Source organism: Hippoglossus stenolepis, chromosome 2, assembly GCF_022539355.2.
Source record: "Hippoglossus stenolepis isolate QCI-W04-F060 chromosome 2, HSTE1.2, whole genome shotgun sequence".
In the NCBI taxonomy this organism is placed as follows: Eukaryota; Metazoa; Chordata; class Actinopteri; order Pleuronectiformes; family Pleuronectidae; genus Hippoglossus; species Hippoglossus stenolepis.
Window position 1 is genome coordinate 11,346,844 of NC_061484.1, and position 15,008 is coordinate 11,361,851.

The following is a 15,008-nucleotide window of genomic DNA, read 5'->3' on the forward strand; positions in this document are numbered from 1 at the left end:
TCTGTCTGCTTGTGTGCTTATGTAGTGGATGGGCAGAGGGGACATTAATTATGTGATTGGGAAAATTAAAACTCCAGGACAACAGAAGGGAATACAAAGTATGGGATGCATATTTGATAATTTATATCATATAAAATATGTAATTTATATCGTTGCATTTAAAATCATGGGGGAGAAGGGGAGGGGAGCTGGCTCATTGCATTTAAAGGAACAGGCACTCAAACAAGTCACTCTGTGGGCTGTTTTATACAGGAGTAAGTGCTGTTTTAAAATGATACTTGTGGTATTTTGAAGTATGTTACAGACATTTCATTAAGACCCCAAGGAACCATATCAACTTGTGGTAAAATGGGCATGCTATGTCCCCTTTAAAGTTGGCTTTTCCTTGTTTGTTTAACAGCAAGAAATTGAGAATATTTCACACCACCCATTAAAAACGATTTATCATTATCCATTGTTTCCATTGCTGTTGCATGACAGTGAAGAATTTACAAGTCTGATTTTACAAGCCCAGCAAGACAATAAAATCCAGCATTATGTTTGCTGTGATAAACTACCTTTCTCACACAAGATTCCCGGCAATTACATTTTTATCCATCTTCAGAAATCCACCTAACAGCGGAGTGGAGGTTAAATACTTCACAATAATACAGACAGACAGACAGATGTTCGTCCGTCTGTCTGTCCGTCCCAAAAAAGAATAAAAAAATTTAAAAAGATTCAAATAAATACGGACAGACAGACGGACGAAAAAAAAATTAAAAATAAAATCCATCTGTCTGTCCGTCCGAAAAATACAGACAGACAGACAGACGGACGAAAAAAAATAGAAAAAATAAAAATCCGTCTGTCTGTCCGTCCGCAAAAAATAAATAATAATACGGACAGACAGACAAACGTCCGTCCGTCTGTCAGTCCAAAAAAAATAAAAAATAAGACGGACAGACAGACGGACGAAATTTTAAAAAAAAATTTAATCCGTCTGTCTTTCCGTCCGAAAAAATAAAAAAATACAGACAGACAGACAGACGTCCGTCCGTCTGTCCGTCCACAAAAAAAAATTCCGGACAGACAGACGGACGAAAAAATATTAAAAAATTAAATCTGTCTGTCTGTCCGTCCGAAAAAACAAAAAATTATACGGACAGACAGACGGACGAAAAAAAATATAAAAAAATTTAATCTGTCTGTCTGTCCGTCCGAAAAAAAAAAATAATTATACGGACAGACAGACGGACGAAAAAAAATATAAAAAAATAAAATCCGTCTGTCTGTCTGTCCGAAAAAACAAAATATAATACGGACAGACGGACGAAAAAAAAAAATATATATATAGTATAGTACAGGGGTCGGCAACCTAAGGCACGTGTGCCAATGATGGCACGCGGCGCCATAATCATTGGCACACTTGTTAAAGAAATGTTCAAAGGTTTTGCCGTCACGCAGCCTGTATTATTTAGCTTGATTGATGTTAACACCTCCCAGCCACTAGGTGCCAGTAATGCGCCATAGGCTCGATGCCAATCGCCATTAAATAATAAGAAGAAGGAGCCTCCCAGCTAGCGCAGCTCGCATTTCCCCACATGAATCTCAGTGAAGCCGTTCAGGTGTATTGGTGATGGCATGCTGCTAGCTAAAAAAACTGAAGGCACGGGCATTTCCGCCCTCATGGGCAGAAGACTGTGGCTTTGTTTTTCATAAGGACCATGCTGTGTGCACGTTATGTTTTGAAAAGGTTGTGTGCCGAACGTCCAGTGTTAAGCGAAACTTTGAAACATGGCTCGAAAGAAGTTTCAAAGATCAGGCAGACAAGGGAGAATCAATCAAACGCGCAGTGTCCAGGTATGAGAAGCCAACTCTCTCAAAGTCTTTGAAGCAAGCTTTTGCAATTCTAAATATGAGTGTGGTTGGTGGGGTTAATGACAAACTTATTATTGCAACCATAATGAGATAAACATGTTTCTTTAAAGTGTTGTTCTATATATAGCCAATATGGATGGAATAAAATGACATGTTAATGTGGTTCAATAATAAGACTTAATATAAAAAAATGTTGATGGCACACTAATTCACAAGAAAATTTTACATTGGCACTTATTGCCAAAAAGGTTGCCGACCCCTGGTATAGTATATCAACAGAAACTGCACAGCGTGTGAACCACGAACCACACGGGTTAATGTCGAGCTTCAGAGCGTCACGTCAAGGATCACAAACATCTGAACAGCGTGTTCATTTATGACGGACGGTCAACAGTGAGCGTCACATTGAACACTGAGTCTTTCCTGTCCTTGTTATCACAGGTAGTGCTGCTGAAGAATGTTTCTTTGGAAGCAATAAAACAGCAGCAGTTGTATTTGGTAAATTTACACCTGCAATTAATACGTGTCTAGTGTCCACATTGGCATTCAATCTGCATCCATCCAGCTCTGGTCACATCCTGCTCTCGTTAGTGTGGGTCCAAACATAAAACAACACTTAGAAGATGTATGTAGAGAGAGGAAGAGAAGAAGACTGCAGCCAACCCTGGAGCTAATTTATTTGCTTGCTTCTCGATTGCACTCGTCCTTATTGAATATAGAAGAGTGTTGAATGACGCCACTAGTTGAGGACTGAGGAGAGGACTACTTCACATGTTTACCACCCAAAGGCTGCAAGCTGCCAGGCTGCTGGTTTGCAACCTCCGCCAAGGGAGTTATGTTTTCATCTGCATTTGTTTGGTTGTAAGCAGATTTCGCAAAAACTACTCAGTATCTTGGTGGAAGGATGCAGTATAGGTCAGGGAAGACGCCGTTAAATGTTGGTGCGGACAAAGGTTTTGGATAACCGTTGGATAATATTTATGAGTGTGTGCAATTTGGCGCAGTTCCAAATAAAAATGTGGAAATAAAAATAAAATGTTGGATCTGGTGAATTTAAATGTGATTTCATCAGCGGACTCTTATGATAGTGTATATGATGTTGTAGTTACATCCACCAAAGAGATCATGTCTTTGTTTGCGTTTGTTTGTTTGTTTGTTTGTTTGTTAGCAGGATTATGCAAAAACTACAGGGTGGATTACCACGAATCTTGGTGGAAGAAGGATGGATCAGGAAAGAAGTGTCCAGGAGTTTTTTTCTTTGACATTGAGAGATAGGGCATTGTGCAACATTTTCATTGATTTCCCAGAGAATAATTGATGAAATCTGGGATATTAAGATATCAACTGCTATTTATAAGTTTGTGAAATTTGACACTGATCCAAATAAAAATTTGGATGTAGTGAATTTAAATGTGGTTTCATAAGGGGACTGTTGGGCCTTGGCGGAGGTAATCGTCTTTTAGTGCCAATCTAGTTGCCAATTTAGTTATTGTGTTTGGCTTGGCAATGCATGTACATCTGCATTTTAATGCCAGGTGTAAATGAGGTAAATATGAGAGAAGAGAGTGAAAAGGAACCTCACGTTACAAATGATATAGTCTCAAAATCACCCACAAAGGTTGCTGTAAGGTGGCTTGTCAAGAGTGAGTTCAATTCAAATGACTCTGGGAACGACGTTGCAGCTGTGTGACCTTTTGGGAGCTAGAGGGGGAAAAAACGCTGATGTTTAAATACCAACATGGGCTTTTAACAAGTGGAAAAAATCTGTTAAATTCCTAATGTTTAGGTTGTCAAAGTTGAAACCCTCTGCATTCCCCTGCATGTGGGGCTGCGTATTAGAGTCAGCAGTAGAGTTGTTTTTTAATTTCCATGGCTATTATGCCCTTACACTTGCACATACACACAGTGACACAAGTGCTTAGAGAATTAGAGTAGATTAGAGTAGACCTCTCCTGACATGCAGTGTGCCTCAGTAATTACACATTTGCCTCTCTTTTTGTAGCGATGGCTGCCGAGGACACCGTCTGCTGCAACTCCTCCACACAAACCAATTAGACTATTCATTTTGGGGCCAGCTGATGGTGCTGGCATGTCTTTAGATGTGTTAACGAGAAGAGACAGGTCAGGGTCCATAAAGTCCTGAAATAAAAAATCAGGCTGCAAATGAGAACAAGCCAGATTTAACATGACCTGACCCCCAGAAACGGTTGCTAGTCTTTCGACATTGATGAGGCATTTTTTTATGTTTTCACCAATTTCCCAGGCAATAATTCATGGATCCCCCATGTTAAGTGGTCTGATATTTAGGACTGTGTAATTTGAGGGATTTTATTGAATCTAATGAGACTGGAGCAACGGAGAAAAAGAGATCTTGATGTTTGTGTAAAAACATTTAGTGTCTTCATGAAACTCTCGTAGGACAATTATAATAAATAGAATAGGGTATTTACATTAACCTACATACAGCACATGCACAGGGTATGCATCGCCCCCTTTTGTATTCTTTTGTTTCATTAGTTCTCATCTTCGAACTCACGACAAATCAAACTAAGCATCATATTTGTTTAAAAACCTGTAACGTCACTCCACATTTTCAGACAACACACACTTGTTCTTTGGCTTCTAAGGCTGCAGGTTCGTTTTCCGTCAGCTTGCTAACAAATGCTTTTGTGTCCTCCTGTCCATGGAGAGGCTGAAAACGCATCTTGTATTCACAACACTGATAAAAATGCGAAACATGGCTCCTTCCTGTAGTGTGCCCATCAGCAATCTTTACATTGGGTTGCTTCAAGTACGTCCTTATGCCGCTGCTGCCGTTGCTGTAGACTCTTAGCCTTAATTTTGTTCCCGGAGATTTTGATGAGAAATACTCGTCAACGACCTTTTTTCACCCACGATGAAGACATAAAACATCACAAGTAGACTTTGCTTTGGTTTTACACAAGTCACACACCAAAGCGTTTGAGAACCACTGTATTTTATTACCACTTAATACAGAAGTTTGTTGTGGTTCTTGTACAGAAATAACAATTTGAACACATACACATACTTTTGTGACAAAGAGCTGACTTAAATTGAGTTTACAAATAAAAACAATATTTTTGATCATGAAAAAATAAGAGGAAACAAATGTACTTGCAGAGCTGGTTTACCCCAATTCCTACTCTCAGCTTCTGGTTCACACTGGGAGGCAGACCTAAAAAACAGGCATGTAATTAGATTAACACCCTCTGACAACATGTTTTGCCTGAGGCTAAATTTAATCATAGAGTTTTGGAAAAGCTGTTTTTAATCCCGTTTAACATTTTGCTAAAAGTCACTCTCTGTGGGAAGTGAACAGGCTCAGATGGGGAACCCATGTGTGGAGATTTTGTTGGATAATTGTAGAGGCGAGCAATATGTTTCCTCTTGGGGGCTGTTTGGACGTTTTGTACCTTTGTCAGCCAGTAGGAACCCGGCTAATTAACTGCGACATATGTTGGAAATCAACAACAGCTAATGGCTTGGTGTCCTCGATTTGTGCGGTCCAATCTTCCCTCGTGTGATTCACAACTCATTTTTCACTTCCGGTCACTCCTGAAGTGTACGACCAATACATCGTGTCCCTGTTTCACCAGCTCCTTACGTAAGTGTTCATGGGATGCAAATCATGTATGAGGATGTTCTTTACCTTTTTCCCAGACAGCAGACACTGTATATGTCAGGTTGGTGTGTGTATGCCTGAGATTCTGCCCTTCTATGTACATAAACATATTCATGGCCATATGCTGCGCCAATATGTGTGAGCCTGTTTAAACAAGCGTGTGTCGCAGAGCGAGCCACTGAGCAAAGTCATAAAGTGCGTGACTGCCCATTAACTTCTGCTTTTCTTTTCACCCCCCCCCCTCACAAAACAATGTACAAATTCACAGCGTTAAGTGGGACGGCAAGTGGCAGCAGTTGTTTACTTTACCATAAGTGTTACAGAGTGAGTGGCCTTTGCTGCTCATCCCTCCACCTCTTCATAATCATGAAATGTTTCTGTGTCCGCATAATGACAGGAGACACAGAAGGTCTGGCTCTGTCCAAAGGCAAGAGAATCTACTTACCAACACCTCCGAAGTTCATCATTAAATGTAGCAACTATTCATAACTTCATAACTCCAGGGTGCTCTAAGTCTTGTGCAGAAATACATTTAAAAAAAGGACAGAATGTTTTATTTAGTGAGCATCAGGGTTGCTTTTGGGCAGATTTTGTAAAATTGAAGTGCCCGACCTTGTATCATTTCAATAGAGTTAAAGTAAACAAATGCTACTAACAAAATATATTCTTGCAGGTGCATAAAAAGTAAAGACGTATCCTAACCCCACAAACAAAAATTTATAAAAGGTTCCTCATGCTCTTTTTCATCAGACATATACTGTGAGAAACAAAGGGATGAAGGAGAGAGAGAGAGAGAGAGAGAGAGAGAGAGAGAGAGAGAGAGAGAGAGAGAGAGAGAGAGAGAGAGAGAGAGAGAGAGAGAGAGAGAGAGAGAGAGAGAGAGAGAGAGAGAGAGAGAGAGAGAGAGAGAGAGAGAGAAACCATGGATGGGGGGCGCCTCTCTCGTCAGTGAAAAGAGGATAATTGCTGGCCGACCCTCTGAAGGGTGGACGCACAGTGACTAATACTGTTCTGGGTGCACAGAGAGCAGCTGCATCACGTGCGCACACAAGCTGCAATATACACAGCAGTTCAGCTTCCAAACGCAAACACACACACACACCCACATTCACGCAATCTGCAGCCTTGTACATATGAGTCTTATTTGTAGTGCCCACCAACTGGAGTCATTACCCACTAATGCGTGTAATTAGGGCTCTTTGATCAGGCAGAACGAGCACTCAATAAGTACACCGTGTAGTAATAAAGGAGGTTTGTGTGTGTGGTGGGTGAATGAGTGGGTTCGTGCATTCACTGATGTGCTTTGTCTTCCCTGCTGCATGCCGCTCAGAACAGAAAAGTTAAGAGTAAAATAACAAATCAAGGTTATTATGAAGGGACAGGTTCATGTGACAGAGTTTTGTAATATTGAGGGATTATCCAAATATATTAAAATCTCATAGCACTGTGGGTTTGTGGCTGAAATGTTTAACTAAGCTGTGTTGTGCAATGAGGAGTTTTGAAGGAACATCAACATGAGACACATTCAGGTTTGAAAAGAAAGACTGTCTGAAGTGTCTGAATCCAACATGCACTGCTGGAACTATGCACAGTTTGGTTGTTGGCGTCAAGCTGCAAAAGCTTCTCTGTGCGCTCACTATTTCACGCCGGTGTTCGAGGATCATCCATCATGAACCGCAGCCGAAAGATGACATGTTTCTGTAATGTAACGGCCAAATACTCTGTGATGGAAAAACTTTCACGATCACCATCACCGCACCTACGTAATTCCGAAGCTAAACCCAGCTGCCTTTGCCAACTGCTGTCACTGTTGATTTTGTCCCTTTTACAGAGCTCTAATGGAGGAAATGCACAGGCTTTTCAATAAGTCACTAAAACAGCCTGATGACAATGTTTCATTAATTTACATATGGACGTTTCTGCTTGGATTTACCCTCACACTCCAGTCGCATAAGACTGATTTGCACCAAATGAATAGAGAGTCAACTAATTAATTCTCTGAGGTTTGAATCAAAACTGCAGCATCTGTTAAGAACTGAATTAATTTGAATACTGTTTCAGAAAGACTCTGTATTATACTGTAGTATAGAATTAGGTCTTATTGAGTCATTCAAACAGATAGATGATGAAGTCGTTTATACAGGCAGGTCAGAACAATGATGTTGCATAGGCCTATAGGTTCCCTCAGTTAAGTGGATAATGGAAGTAGACATTTTTAGCCAAGCTAGCAACACGGCCCTGTTTCCAAGTCCTAGAATATCTGATGACAGGTTTTGGCCAAAACCTATTTCATGCTAACACACTCAGCTACGAATAAATAAACTGCAATGCTAACTGAGATTGCAATTACAAGGCCGCAAATACATTCTAGGAAGAGCCTTTGCTTTGACTTTTTTTCAGGTGCGTGAGGAACTTGTGTGATTAGTCATGTCTTTTCACTCCATTGTTCAAAAGTTTTAATTGATGAACAGAACAATTTAATTCTTTTGATTGTCTAGATTGTTTGGGACGAAACAAAAGTGCGCCATGATGCTAGGTGCTAGAGGAACGTTGATGGCGGTCATGTGGGGACATGAGGACATGTTCTAGAGGGAAGGTGAGGATGATCACCAAACAAAATGGGATTATGGGATTTCTGTCCCATTATTTCACAACAAATTTCAGGAATATTTGGCAAAAGGACATTACAGTATGGTTGAAATCTTTCTCGCTGTGGTTGTCAACAATACACAGCTCACTAAGTGCTGGATCTGACTGCTGACAATTTTTAAGGCAACAGGGTTTGAAATTGCCTCGACTTTCTGCTGACTTTGTCATTGACCGGCAGTCAGGCACAAAATTAACAAATCTACATACAGCATCTTCTACTTTCACATTTAGGCTCAGTTAAATCTGGTGAAATTGGAGGGTACAACTGACTTTAACAATGTAATTTCCTTATCACCACAGGGGCTTAACAGTTGGGCCCCGTCTCTCACTGCGCAGGTACGCCAAAGTCCCAGCATGCTCAGAAAATCATTTAGACTGATAATTGGAAGGACTAGCTAGGCTATTGCCAATAAAGCGCCCATAACGGTCCCTCATCTCTTTAATCACACAGGACAGATGAATAATCTTTGACTGTGGGCTTAGGTAGCCACCTCCAAACACCTTGACATTCATCTTTAAAAAACAATGACTCATATCCCCGAAGGAGAAACAAGTGTGAAGAACCTCTGATGATAAAGTGGGATGCTCTTATTATTGATGCTCAGTGGGTAAGTCAGCCGTGACACAGAAGAGTGATTTCAGTCACCGTTCTCAAATTAATTTTAGATGGAACAACAAAGAAAATTTTACTTTTAAATGGTTATTTATAAATTTAGATGAGTAAAGTGTCTAATTTGACAGCGGGGAACTGTCACTGCAGGCAAACTGAGGTTTCATCTGAGGACACAGGCTCAGCAGCATCTGCAATCATCCTGCTGTCATTTTATTTTCTTCAGCAAATCACATATTTGCTTAAATAAAACTAAAGCATGGGCAGTGTTCAAACTGTTGAATGACTGAGAACACAGTGTAACATAGCTGTAATCATATAATGATATGATGACACACCTGAACAAATCCTGGGTGTGTCAGAAAACAAACAACAACTCATGATGGCATGTTGATTCACAAAATATTACTTAGAAAAACTACTTTGGAATTCAACCTGAGCTTTCAGGTGCATCTAATGACTTTCAGTGAGGAAATATTCATAAATAATAGTTCATATATGTTATAATAAATACCATAAGCAGTATATTTATTTTACACAACTCCCTATAAAATTGTCCTATTCTCTACCTAAAACTACATTATACTGAGTTATTGCATGTGATAAACCAATATTACTTTTTATATATACTGCGAATAGATGTGTATAAATGTGGTTAAGGGTTGATTTTACAACGCATTGCTGTGCAGTTTACTCAAGTAACTGATATACTAAGTACATTGTTTCCAGATTAACTTAAAATGCAGGACAAGTTTTGTTTGAGGCATAAATCAAAGTGGGAACTGATGAAGTAAGAGTTGTGCTGCTGCCATCTGCTGTAGGACAATTAGTACTGCACTTTGCCACAGGAGGATTTAAACAGACATAAACAGCCATTTAAATTACACAGCAGCAAGTCTGATGAGCAACCCTAACATGTATGGTACATATTTACAGTAAATTCTCAATGAGAAGTTATCTATCTATCTGTCTGTCTGTCTGTCTGTCTGTCTGTCTATCTAACCATCCGTCTATCAGTTTTGTGTGACTTTAAAATGTATGTTTTTGTCAGATTAAATAGACATGCTTCATAGTATTCTACATAAAGTTTAGTCTCACACATTTGTCTGCACTGTAAGTGTGTCAGGGGAAATGTTGTGTAGCGACACTAAAACTGTTGTAAACAGTATTTCTGTGGTCTGGTTTGAAAAAGTTAACTCTGAAGAGAAGGTCCTAACTTTTAATAATTTGTCCCATTCCTGGTGGAATGATTCTTCCATAGGAAATAGATGAATTGGTGGAGGTGCATTCAAGTTCTATTCTGGTTCTATTTGTTCTAAGTTGCATTTGTTTTTCCTGTTATTACTGCTGACGTATTCATTCATTCATTCAAATGCCACAGACGTACAGGACCATTCAATGCTTTTATAGATTTTTATTGAGGTTCTCTCTCTGTCAATACAAACATTGTTGTTTGACATGTCTAGAGTGTAATAGACATATGAGTAGTTGTTCAACCAGTGGCTATAAAGCAGCTCAGCAGGCTAAAGCAACCTTCGAAATCATTTCAATCCAATTTGCTTTATATTCTTTTTAATGATTACTGGATCATTTGGTTAAAGTTTAGCTCTAGGAGCAGTATTAGTGATTATTCATGGTGAGCTGCTCCACATGTTTACTCCTCTTTCTTGGTTTTCATGGCCAGAGACTCCAAGGCAGTGAAGATGGTATGTGGTGTCTCCGTCTCCTCCAGTTTAGCCCTAGCGCAGATGAAAGGTGGGACGTAATCCTGGGGATTAGTGTTGCCCACGACCCAGTTGAAGGTGCTGAAAGATGAACAAGAGTTTAACTTTGTGAGACAGATGACTGAATGATGTTTGATGTGGCCAATACCACAGAGTTCAAGTTTCATGTTAAAAGTCTCAGATCAACTACATGCAGGAAGGGACATTTCTGGATTGCAGACTGCAAACAGCACAGTGTGTATCATGTTGCAACATTGACGTTTTGAATTGAGGTTCAAGGACAGATTTATTATTTGTGTGTGTGATCACAAATTGTGGAACTGTTTACATGTTGTTCATTCTGTTTGTTTTTAAAATATTCACGATTAGATCTCCATTCATCATCGATTTTTAATTTCAAATTATTTAAATCTGATTATAATTCTTATTTCTCTGCAAATCACTTTAAATTTGCTCAGTAAATACATTATATATTAATATTGTATATTTAATGCTTGGAATTAAATATTTAGTTTTTAAAGGAATGCTGCTAAAGGGTGAGTGTCAAAGGTCATGACAGAAAAGTGTTAATATGAACATTAGCATTGTGTTGAATGGTGATGTTAAGTATTCGCTCCTGTGGTTTGTCAGTGGACGTTCTCACCTGATGATGATCCATCCAGATGCTGGAGTGTAGGCGTTGTAGACCATTGGGATGCAGCCAATCTCAGTGAAGACAGTGGAATACTGGCCTAAGGGCAAGAAGTTATATGTGATGTAATTTATTTTCATAGAAATATGAATTTGCTCTTTTCTTAGCTTCACAAGAATACAAAAAAAAAAGGTTTTGTTCAAAACAAGCTTCATAATTGTTCCTCACTGTTTTTTCCCCTTTCTTACATCAACTAGTTCAGAAAGTTTTAGTTTGATTTCATAAATTCAGAGTTTTGTGTCTCTTATATTACAATGTTGTATAATGTTATGAGCTGATGTTGGGCAACCAACATCGAAAAAGAAGTTACAACTCATAAATGTTTACTAATTATTCAGCAGAAGTGGAAATAAGTGGCATTATTTGCTCCGTTACTAAGCCCAGCACCTTCCGAGGTGTCATTACTTAACAAGTTGAAAAAGGACATGAGAAATTGTAATTTAATGAGCAGCCAAACCAATTTACTAATTGTCAGCAGGCTTTGTCTCTCGGCTCAGCCTCCAGGGATCATCTGGGCTGTGTTCCGAGTGGAAGGTATTTGTCATACTGGTTCAGGTTGGGAAACGCTGATCAAGCAAGGGATAGTTACACACATGTTGGACTTCTAGATTATGACCCAGTCTGAATTTATAGCTTTCAGTTGTGGCATCATCATGTGGGACAGTATGTTAAAGGCTGGATTTGTTGTCATCAGCTACAGTCAAGATCTTTTTATTTTAAAGATAATAATATATTTTAATTGTACAGCAGTTTCCTTAATAAAGTTACTAAGATCTTTAAAATAGTATAAAGCAAAAACAAAACAACATTAAAATGATATGAAAATCCTAAAATAATTCAAATTCATCCAGAGATTGAAGCTTTTGTCTTTGTTTTTACAATGTTTTAAGAAGGGATTTCTGATCTCAGCTGGTACAATTCATGAGTCCAGAGTTTGGTCGCTGGTAGTGCAGAGGTTCAGCATCAGGGGCCGATGAGTCCAACAGCACCAACCCAGATACATGTATGTCAAAACAGGGACAGATTTCTTTATATAGGATTCAATGGTGCCTCTTACCGTGGTTGGGCAGGCTTCCATACCAACTGTTGACCAGCACACCCATTCCCCAGGAGGAGGAGGAGCCCAGGAATACCTGACCCATGAGTTTAGCATCAGAGGGCACGTGCATGGGAATGAAGGCGTCATCCAGCATCATCTTCTTGCATGACATTTTGCTCCAGTCTATCTCGTAATAGATTTTCTGAAAGGATAAAGACGGGAAATGAATGCTCAGATCTTCCCATCTTTGTTGCCTGCTGGATAAAAAAAATGTTTGAATGAACAGTAACACTTTTACTTTCCATGTGTACGGTTTTTGTCTTTAGTATTGTGTTGTCTTCGTTGTGTTTCATTTGCTGAGCACTGAACAAAGCTTTCTGCAAGAATCTGTTAGTGGTTGTAGTAGTTTTCATTTATTGTTTCCATTTATTTTCAAAATTAAAATGATTATTTGTTATTATTAATTGACAATAACTGATTGAATGCAGAATTATTATAATCAGTATTATTGTCATACTTTGAGATAAACTGGGGACATGTAGAGTGTACATGAGACAAAAAGCTTGTTTGGTATGTTGTGTTTTCTAATTCTATGCTATACTATGCTGTTTCTGAAAGAACCGGTTGATTAATCAGGGGAGTAAATTAACTGGAAACAATATTGATAATTAATTATTGAATTGCTTGTTTTGAATTTGAATTCACAGGTATTCTCTCATATCAATGCAAAGTTATTAATGTTGGTCACACAAACAAGTGATTTGAAAAATACAATTACATGGGGCACATTTCACTTTTTGTTTATCTTTAGGCTAAACAAGTAAATAATCCAGTGGATACATTGATACTAATACTACTATTAGTTAGTTGCAGCCATGCCTTGGTGTAATTTTCTTTTAATCTGATGTGCTGGGAAACAATGTAGAAAATACTTTGCACAAAACGGTTAAGCGTGTAGCACCACATTGGCATCAGTGTGTGCACTGCTAAGAAACTAAGATTTGAGTAGAGACCATCATTTGTGGTTATGGGAGTGTATTCCAGAAGCAGAGAATGAAAGAGGGGATGCTGGGAAATGTGGGAGGTGCTTCTCAGCTCATGGGACATATATATGTACCAGTTAAGTCTTGGTAACAGATGAACATTTCAATTTTCTTTCAGTCTCACAGCAAAGGTGGAAAAACACAAAGTCCACTGAGTGTGTCATTTATTCAGGATTAAATACCTGGTTGAAAAGCATGAGCTGGTCCACACCATAGGTCTGATTCCCGTTCATCACATAGTTTCTAACCCGCATCCTCTGACCATAAGCATCGAAGCTGATTGTTCCTGTTGTCATGAAGTTGCCGTTGCCACTCATCTGAAAAATAGAGACAAAGAGACGAAGAGTGAAGAGAAAGACGATACGTGGACATGGCTCCACCCAGAAGTGAGACAGGTCAGTGACTCACCACAGAGAAGCCTCCACTCATCAGCGGTGGAGAAACTGTGGATGAGGAAATCATTGAATTATTAAAAAATGTGTACATTTGGTGATTTCATATAAGACAGAAGAAGAAAATGTATATCAACTTCTTGCCATACACCTTGAATTAGGTTTCCTTAAATTCTAGCTTAAGGCTCATATAACAAAATCAACATGACCTGCGCACTCACAATGTGCTTCAGATGCTGGTCCCCAGAGTTAGAACACAACTTTTGACAAAAAAGAGTTTAAATATGCTGCTCCCTCCTCCTGGAATGATCTGACTGATGCTCAATCTTTCCTTCACTCTCTCCTGTCATCACACGTCTGGTAAAATGTTTTCTGAATCAAAACGCTGAAGACTTTCTCTTTATGTTATTCTTATGTCATTAGGGAATTCAAGTCCATTTTAAAGGATGGAGAAAGTAGCTCTTATGATCACTGTGGGTGTGTCTAAACTTTGTATCGAAATCTGTTTGAAAGAGTTTACCTGAGTTGTGTATGTAGTGTATGGCAGCTGTCTTTGTCTGTTTGTATTGTGTTTACGGCTGTAGCAAAGTTTTGCTGCCTTCTTGGCTAACTTCTAATTTCAATGACACTTTAACCTGGTTAATTGAAGGATTATGTATACATTAAGTAATTGGAAAAGATGTAGATTTTACTTTTAATTCCAAATCAACACTTACCTGTAAAATCTACAATCATTAATTCATCCACAAAGAAAAAAAAAAGTATAATAACAAACTGTCCTCCCCCTCCTCTCTTATAAACACTTTATTTCTCTCTTATGGACACATTTCTATTATTCCTCATCCCTGCAGCAACAGTCAAACTTTTAAATTCGCTTTTTTAAATTCAGTTTCACACAAGGCGAGGATATGATGTAAAACTATACACTGAGTTTTCCTTATACTCACAGCAGGGTTTTGGGTCTTGGGCGACGGCAGCTGCCAGCAGCAGGCCGAGGCAGGACAGCACGCTGAGGAAGTTCATGATGAGGAGGTGCAGGAGCCTGCAGGAGGAGAAGCTGTGAGCGCTTTGGTTCCAGGGAAGGACTCAGACCTGCAGATATACCTGCTCACAGCTGGCTGAGCTCACACCACACCCACCTCTGCATTTTTCTGACTCCCCCCCCCAGTGAGGGCAAACACTACCAAATATTGAACCGCCCTCCTATGTAGAAATTGGTTTGACATATGATAAGATTATGCAATCCATCACATGTTAGTTTTTATGTTTAAGCTCGTCAGATTTTATGGAGATGGTTATGTTTGCCCTTTACCCTGAGCAAGCATTTTTAGATGCTGTGCCTAACGCTGATTTTATA

At 39.1% G+C, this 15,008-nt stretch overlaps 1 protein-coding gene across 1 annotated transcript; it reads right to left on the minus strand.

Annotated features, from left to right (window-relative positions):
• Positions 1-10,312: 10,312 nt before the first annotated feature.
• Positions 10,313-14,743, minus strand: LOC118115896 (ependymin). The gene is made up of 6 exons (XM_035167106.2): positions 14,599-14,743; positions 13,668-13,702; positions 13,442-13,576; positions 12,235-12,418; positions 11,130-11,217; positions 10,313-10,567 (listed from the first exon to the last, which is right to left on the minus strand). Exons 1-6 carry the CDS (start codon positions 14,672-14,674, stop codon positions 10,417-10,419), a joined length of 669 nt encoding a protein of 222 aa, XP_035022997.2. The 5' UTR covers positions 14,675-14,743; the 3' UTR covers positions 10,313-10,416.
• Between the last annotated feature and the right edge of the window lie 265 nt (positions 14,744-15,008).

What these genes read in the sequence shown, in the direction of transcription:
- LOC118115896 (XM_035167106.2), bottom strand. Translation starts at nt 14,674, where the DNA reads ATGAACTTCCTCAGCGTGCTGTCCTGCCTCGGCCTGCTGCTGGCAGCT. An exon ending in TGAGTGGAGGCTTCTCTGTG is followed by an intron (nt 13,577 to 13,667) that starts GTGAGTCACTGA and finishes TCTATTTTTCAG; the next exon opens with ATGAGTGGCAACGGCAACTT. An exon ending in TGGAAGCCTGCCCAACCACG is followed by an intron (nt 11,218 to 12,234) that starts GTAAGAGGCACC and finishes TCTTGCCCTTAG; the next exon opens with GCCAGTATTCCACTGTCTTC.